Source organism: Hippocampus zosterae, chromosome 18, assembly GCF_025434085.1.
Source record: "Hippocampus zosterae strain Florida chromosome 18, ASM2543408v3, whole genome shotgun sequence".
NCBI lineage: Eukaryota > Metazoa > Chordata > Actinopteri > Syngnathiformes > Syngnathidae > Hippocampus > Hippocampus zosterae.
In genome coordinates this window covers 4,436,820-4,445,209 of record NC_067468.1, presented here as the reverse complement: position 1 = coordinate 4,445,209, position 8,390 = coordinate 4,436,820, and the positions used below count along the sequence as shown (strand labels likewise).

The window sequence follows — 8,390 nt, the reverse complement described above, 5'->3', positions numbered from 1 at the left end:
TTTTTATTTGGCAGTTTGAATGTCAAATGTTCTTTTTTTAATTATATTTTTAGACACATACCTGTAAAGCCTGCATGTTCATTTGGGGAAAACATCGTTCATTCGAGATGTTGCTCTGAATAAAGCTAAAGGATTCATTTGTAAGGCGCTGGGCCCCCGCCAAGCGGACGATGTCGACTCTTCCTATCATTGTGAAGAGAATCCACCAAGCGTTGGATTATTCACCCACTTAAAGAGAAGGTGAGCTGGATTTTGACAGTCGTGAGACAGGTTCGTCTCATCCTACTGATGGTGTGGTCGCGATAGCAATCCTGGTCAGTACGAGAGGAACCACAGGTTTAGCAATTTGGTGTATGTATGTGCTTTGCTGAGGAGCCAATGGTACGAAGCCACCATCTGCGTGATTATGACTGAACGCCTCTATCTCAGAATCCCACCTAGACACAGGGATACCGTAGCACCATGGCACCTGCAGTTAGCTCCAAACCTTGAACCGGTTGCCAGCCAATCGCAGGTCACACATTGACAAACAACCACTTGCCCTCAGAATCACACCTAGAGACAATTATGAGTACCCAATCAACATGTCATGCATGTTTTCGGAATATGGCAGGAAAACGTAGTACCCAGAGAAAACCCACACAGGCATAGGGAGAACATGCAAACTCCACACAAGGTTGGAGCCAGAAACGAACCCTACACCTCTGCACTGTGAAGCTGACATGCTCACCAGTCGACCACCTTTGGTGCCGCCCAATTGCGTATGCATTTATGTGAATACTTTTGAGAAAAATGTATCCCCACCTGAAAGTGAAACTCTTCATCCACTAAATTGCCCCTCTTTAGCAGTGGCACTTTTTATGTGTGTGTAATGTATTTTCATATCAATATCCGCATTTGCGACTCCAATTCCAATGGGGAAGTAATATGTGACCGTTACATTTCTTAGACACATTACATTGTGATTTGTTTATATCGATTTCTGTGGTAAATCAATATATCGGGACTGCATTGATATCTTTTGTTTGGGCCCTGCACGAATATAACGAAATTAACTCTAAACTCGGATTTAAATTAATCTGCCTGCCTCCCAGATGAAGTTCATTGTACTGGACTGCGGATGAAATCGGAATTAAACTGGAAACCAATTTGCCAATTTCGTTCGAGATCCTAACGGACCAAATGTATATATATTATACTGCGATATTTATGGAGATGATAAGGTTGTTCAGAGAGTAAAAATAATGAATGTGATGGGTTTTTTAAAACATATTAATTCAACGTATTTAACGTAAACAAAATCATCCGTGGAGAGATTGCTAGATGGGCTTCAAAATAACAACATCAACGTCGAACAAAGATTTTTATTTTAACGGGGACATTATTTTAGTGTTCACCTAATGAAATAATTCATAGATTTACTGAATAACCCTAGTTTTAAAGCGGACCGTTAAGTCTTACGTAACATTACAAAAAAATATTTTTATTTTATTCTGAAAAGACAATCCTCTTCCTGGAAGTTTTGCTCTGCCTTTTGACCACGGAAGAAAATGATGGCACTGGCAAGTCACCACCTCCAATCATGGAATCAAATCTCGATGGAAAGGACGTGGTGTAATCGACTACACCGAGTTTGATCTGGAAATTGCTTCGGCGATCAGGTTATTTGTTCCATAGACTTGAATCATCTTCAAACGACTCCGTTGTAGCTTTTTCGCGTTGGAACGGAGAGACCAACGTCTTTAGAATTTTTTTGCTTGAGAGGACTGTATTTGGCTATTGTGGCAAATTAGCATGTCGCTTTAGTTAGACAGGAGAACTGAGGATGGAGTTGACGACAAGAGGAAAGTGACATTTAATCCCCTTGAACAATGCTGGCAGAAGTGGAAAGTGTGTCTTTCCACATTTGGTAGGACACCACTATTGCCCTCTGGAGATGTTTGATGTCCATACACGTCAGCACCGCTCCAGACAACGACAGCATTCATACAGCAACACTCCATCCGCCACAGGTTTCTCTTCTTAAAACAGCCATGCATTTGAAGTCAAGGAGACAGTGGACAACCGTCCTATTTGGTGTCATTCTCGGATTCACTGTGTGTTCTTGGTTGATTGTACCCCAAGTTCTGGAGAGAAAACGTAACGAATCCCCCCTGTGTTCGTTGAAAAGTCAGTCCGCAGTCGGGAAAATAACGGGAAACCTCGAGGACTCTGCGGCCGTCGACGACCGGGGAAATCACGTTTTCAAAAATGAGAACAGACCATATATTCGGGGGAACAACAGTACAGACAACGGGAGGCTCTCGAGCCGACCGAAGCAGTTCCTCTTCGTGGGCGTGATGACGGCGAAAAAGTATCTGTCTACCCGAGCCGTGGCCGCGTTCAATACCTGGGCGCGTTCAATCCCCGGGAAGGTGGAGTTCTTCTCGAGTGCTGGCTCCAACAACGTGGACGTTCCTGTTCCTATCCCGGTAATTTCACTTCCAGGCGTGGACGATTCTTACCCGCCACAGAAGAAGTCATTTATGATGCTGAAATACATCCATGATCACTACCTGGACAAATACCAGTGGTTCATGCGAGCAGATGATGATGTCTATATAAGAGGTAATTATGCTTTTTTTTATTTTTTTCTGGGGAAAAGACAAAATTAGCAAAACTGTCATTTGCAGTCATATGGAAAACAAATGTGCTGCACCTCCCCCAATATAAATATATGATGACCTCACTGATGTAGTTAAGAAGTTGTGTTAAGAAATGTTGTACCGCGTGATACACAATAAAGCAAACCACTGTCATTATTGCGTGAGGTATTTGCATTTGCGTCAAACTAATTATTCACACATTTTGATCATAAACTAATTAACTCCAAGTATGTTTTCATATTGTTATTTTTTCATTAAGTTACCCTTCTATTTCCCTTCACCCTGTTTAGGTGAGAAGCTAGAATTGTTTCTGCGTTCTCTGAATAGCAGTAAGCCTCTTTACCTTGGCCAGACTGGCCTTGGCATGGCAGAGGAATTGGGCAGACTCGCACTTGAGCCTGGGGAGAACTTCTGCATGGGCGGGCCTGGGATGATCTTCAGCAGGGAGGTACTACGCAGGATGATACCGCATATTGGTACTTGTCTCAGGGAGCTGTACACAACCCATGAGGATGTGGAAGTGGGCCGGTGTGTGCGACGCTTTGGAGGGACGCAATGTGTGTGGTCCTATGAGGTACTGATTGAGTTAATCAATTGTTTCTCAGATTAATTTTGAAAATTTAAAGTTGGGTTGCAAAATACACTAGTGTAATTTTTGTGTTAAGGTGAAGATTAAGAACGAAAGATCATGGTAAACTGAGAACTGGGTTTGGACGTTCGTGAGATGTGGAACTGAGAAGACTATTTACATTTGAAATGATTTTGAATGCACAATTGATATTAATTTTCTTTTTTTTGCCACATCTGCAATACAATTGTTCCCTTTGATAACAAGAAAGTTACGAAGAAAATTGCATGACTGTGATCGAGATACTAATGAAGCATTTGTTGAACATTATGTTTCCTGGGTCCTTTACAAATGCTCCCCTCCCCCAGACAGAAAAAAAACCCCATCTAATTTTGGAATTCTTTCCACAGATGCAGCAGTTATTCTATGAGAATTACGAGCACAAGAAAGGTTTCATTGAGGAGCTCCACAATAGCAAGATCCACAATGCCATCACACTACATCCCAACAAATGGCCATCTTACCAGTACAGACTCCATAACTACATGTTGACCCGCGAGATCTCAAGACTTCGCTACCACACCATTCTGCTCCATCGGGAAGGCCTGACTATGACTCACCTCAGTGACACAGAAATGTTGTGGGAGGACCAACAGCTGGGTGAACCGCCATCTTATATGCGGTATCAGCCCAGTGACCGAAATAACGTTATTGAGTGGAATTTCTTGACCGGCCGCCATATTTATTCCGCCGTTGAAAACAAGATGCCCCGCCAAAACCTTGTAAGCTCTCTTCGAACTGCATTAGAAGATATCATACTCCAAGTCATGGAAATGATAAATGAAAATTCAAAAACTCGCGGACGTGTCATAGATTTCAAAGAGATTCAATATGGCTACTACAGAGTGGATCCAATGCACGGGGCTGAATACATCTTGGACTTATTGCTTCTGTACAAAAAACACAAGGGACGTAAAATAACGGTTCCCGTGAGGCGTCACGCGTACCTTCAGCAGTCCTTCAGTCGACCTTTCTTTCATGAAACTGAAGAGTTGAATGTGGCCGACCTTGTGACTGCGATCAACTCTGAATCCCAGTCCCTGTCTTTTCTACCCAACTCTCTGAAGTTCCTGTCTCGTTTCCAGTTCTATGAGTCAACTAGAGAAATATGGGAGAAAAGCCAAAGGAAAGTTAACATCCTCGTCCCGCTGTCCGGTCGCTATGACACCTTTGTCCGTTTCATGGAGAACTTTGAAAAAGTGTGTCTGATACCTAAGCAAAATGTAAAACTCTCTGTGATTCTCGTGGACAACGAGAGCAACGAGGACAAAGGAAAACATATGCACTTAATCAAAGATTACAACAGGAAATTTCCCAAAGCCGATCTGTCAGTGATTCCCATGACGGGAAACTTTTCTCGAGGGTTTGCTCTCGAACTGGGCTCCTCCCTGTCTGATAATGACACTCTACTCTTCTTTTGTGATGTTGATCTTATCTTTAATGCAGATGCCCTGCAGCGCTGTAGAGATAACACGGTTCAAGGGAGCCAGGTGTATTTTCCCATCATATTTAGCCAATACAACCCTAAAATAGTGTACGCTGAAAAGGCCCCAAGAGAAAACAGTTTTGTTCTCACCAAGAAAAGTGGCTTTTGGCGTACCTACGGCTTTGGAATAGCCTGTATCGTCAAGAGTGATCTGTTGAAAGCCGGTGGATTTGACACTTCAATTCTTGGCTGGGGTTTGGAAGATGTAGACCTTTACACCAAAGTTATTAACTCCGGCTTAAAAGTGTTGCGAAGTCAGGAGCCGGGAATTGTACATATTTATCATCCTGTCCATTGCAACTCGAGTCTTGATCAGAAGCAACTCAAAATGTGCCTTGGGTCGAAAGCTAGCACGTATGCTTCAACAATGCAGTTGGCAGAGCTGTGGATGGAGAAACACATCGAAGGAGTGTATAATAGAACTTTATCCTGACATTCCTGCCTGCATGCCACCATGCAAGTTTACCTCATTTCTAGTCAGCAATAGCATCTAATGGTTTGGGTATTCTCTTGGACAATGATTCCAACGAACCTCGACAGTATTTTTTTTTCTTCAAAGCTACATTAGAAAGAAGCCGACTAGTTGTCCATGTGAACAGCCCGTCATCCAATTTGTAAAAGGAAGTGGGACTTGAGCATGGCTAAATCCAATTTAATATGAGACCCGTTTTGGGTTCATATTATTTTGTGGGTTCACTTTGTACAGTTGGGTTCGACTTGTGTTTTTATTAACTATGGACAGACAGTGTTGATGGCCCATTGTTCAAAATCAATTTCAATGATGATTCATGCTTTTGTGGGTCTACCTCTACCCCCAATGTTATTTTAGCATCATTAACTCATTCACTCTCAAAGACGTTTTTAAACGTCTTTTCAGACTTGGTCCATAATTGGCTGGTACTGAATGAGTTAAAAGTAGCTATTCAAAAAGTGTTTGTCAATATTGATTTTTTAAAAAATATGGTTTGATATTATGAAAGTGGTATTGTGTCAGTGAGTCCAATGATATACTGTAATTAGCAACGATCGGTCTAGACTTATTCAGATTTTATCTTTTTCCATATTGTAGTTGTACAAGTTCAAGAGTTCAAATTTCAAGCTCCTTTTTCTTTCATAGTATATACATTGGAATGTAGTTATGTACTGTATATATGTATGTATAGTATGTGTATGTATGTACAATATATTCAGGTGCAATATATACGTGTGGGCATATACATGTGTATAAAATGTGTGTATGTGCATATGTGTATATATGTATCAAATGCAATATATATACACACAGTACGTTTCACAGAGCAGCTCAGGGAACATACTAGTACTAGTGTCTGCCTGGGCATGTAGCTCGTTGACGGGTTATTGCTGTCAAGCTCAGGTCAAGCGATACACCCCAGCCCATAGTGCTGGTACACATGGCTAAACTGGGTTTTGTAATCAAGCGGAAGCGACTCTCGAGAGAAAAAATGACTTTTCTAGCTATTGAGGCAGTGTCTATTTCCATTTTATGTTCTAGTCATTGTTGCAGACTTTTATTGGCTTTCACAACCTCGCCACAGTTGTTTGAGCTTTGTGGTGAATAAATCCAGGAGGCTTTAAATAGATCCAGTTGAAAATGTTTGCATTTGACCGTGCATAGAAAGTATACTGTAAAATCTCCGTAGGATTTACCACACATTCCGTATCAAGGGAATGGAATGTTTAAATAGAGACCGCTAGCAGCCATTTCTTTCTCTTGAAATGTATGAATCACTTCTTCTGACTGTGACCAACACTTCATTTATAGCTTACATTAATTCAAGAATAAAATTGATTTGAACAGTGGTCACTGTATATATTCTTTTCATTGGAGTTGTATACTATTTTAATTTATCTCCAGGACAAAGTGTTCAAAATGAATATTGAAAGCATGCAAAGGAGAACAGAAACATGAAACCAATTTCAACCCACTGTTCATTGTCAACTAAATAGAATTTTTCATTCAAGTGTTTCAAAATTCCATCCACCCTTTATATTATGTTCTGTACCTTTGCTTTTTTGTTTGTTTGGGTTTGTTTGTTTTTTAATCGAGCAAAAAAATCAATAAAAATATGTGCAAATTCAGCCATTGTCCAACATTGTGGTTGTTACTAAAACAAGATCTTCCTTTATCCATCCATCCATTATCCAAACTGCTTATCCTCACAAGGGTCACAGGCACGCTCGAGCCTATCCCAGCTGTCTTTGTGTGGTAGGCGGGGTACACCTTGAACTGGTTGCCAGCCTGTCGCAAAGCACACATAGACAAACAACCATTCACAGTCACAATCACACTTCGGAGCAATCTATTCTCGAGTGTTGATTTAATCAATGTTGCATGTTTTTGACAAGAGGGAGGAAACCGGAGTACCTGGAAAAAAAATCCACCCAGGCACGGGGAGAACAAGCAAACTCCACACAGGAACCCAGGACCTCTGTACTGTGAGGCAAATGTGTAAGCGAGTCGTTGAGTGTCCCCCCCAAGACCTTTATAATGTGAGCAATAATGACAAACAACAATGGAATTTTGTTATTTTTGTCATTCTTCAAAGGAGGTTCATCAGAAAAGGAGAACGACTTTCTGTGAACTTGTATTAAGTCAGCGTACTCCTTCAGCTTGCTGGGGTGAATCATCTGTTGACAGGTGAAAAAAAGGCCAATCACCACCACAAAAAAAAACTGGGAGAATATTCTGTGTCTTCTGTATTTAAAGCTACAATACCGGCAGAGTGTAAAAGAAAAAAAATCTTCTCTATTCACCAAAATAACAGAATGAAACCAAGTTTTTTGATTAAGTGTAGGCTTTTTAGTATTTTTATGTTTATGACTTAGTGTGGAAAGATAGGCAAATGCTTCAGTTGTCTGGATAAAAAGAATTGGCGTGCAAGATACGCTAACCATGTAAATGTGTGCTTCACAACAAAATAAAAGTTTATTACATAAATAAAGCTAATGTAATGTGATTTAATTAATCTATTAGCACAAAAACCAATTCCACAGGAAATGCTGACACAATTTTATTTTGTAATGAACCCCACACATTTCTCATCTGCACAGTGGAAGCGTCCTGACAGTGGAGCCTGCACTGGAAGCGACCTCACAGTGGAGGTCTGCAGCCAGATCCTCTTGATGTTTTATGGGACTTAAATTGCACTTCAACTGTAGTGTGTGTGGATGTGTCTGGGCAGGGGAGAGCCGACAGTATGCACTCCAAAAGAGGCATATGTGACTGTGTGGCTACTTATGACCATAAAACTGAGAAAATGTGCATCTGAAATAAACAACAATAGAGGAGCGCTCAAAATAGTAACATCCTATAATGCCATGCGGTTGATGATACTAGTAGGCAACTTCACCTTTCCATTACGAATATAGGTTTGTAAAGATATTTAGACTCGTCTACGTCAGGGGTCTCCAAACTAATCAGGATCATCTAAATGCTGCTTCAGAGCTGGCTGAGGAGCTGATCATTTAAATCAGGTGTGTTGCAGCCAGAAGGGATGGAAAACAGGCAGGACATCTCTGGATTCCCATTCTTTAACAATACCATCGGTGCATTGCAGAGCAAACAAAGTTTGAATGATAATAAACAAAAATTTGATAAATCCCAACACCA

At 41.0% G+C, this 8,390-nt stretch overlaps 1 protein-coding gene across 1 annotated transcript; it reads left to right on the top strand.

Annotated features, from left to right (window-relative positions):
* Nucleotides 1–1,508: 1,508 nt before the first annotated feature.
* Nucleotides 1,509–6,859, top strand: LOC127590666 (chondroitin sulfate synthase 1-like). Its single transcript, XM_052050085.1, has 3 exons — nt 1,509–2,607; nt 2,936–3,219; nt 3,624–6,859. Exons 1-3 carry the CDS (start codon nt 1,944–1,946, stop codon nt 5,190–5,192), a joined length of 2,517 nt encoding a protein of 838 aa, XP_051906045.1. The 5' UTR covers nt 1,509–1,943; the 3' UTR covers nt 5,193–6,859.
* The last annotated feature ends 1,531 nt before the right edge of the window (nt 6,860–8,390 follow it).

What these genes read in the sequence shown, in the direction of transcription:
- LOC127590666 (XM_052050085.1), top strand. Translation starts at nt 1,944, where the DNA reads ATGTCCATACACGTCAGCACCGCTCCAGACAACGACAGCATTCATACA. An exon ending in TGATGATGTCTATATAAGAG is followed by an intron (nt 2,608 to 2,935) that starts GTAATTATGCTT and finishes CACCCTGTTTAG; the next exon opens with GTGAGAAGCTAGAATTGTTT. An exon ending in AATGTGTGTGGTCCTATGAG is followed by an intron (nt 3,220 to 3,623) that starts GTACTGATTGAG and finishes TTCTTTCCACAG; the next exon opens with ATGCAGCAGTTATTCTATGA.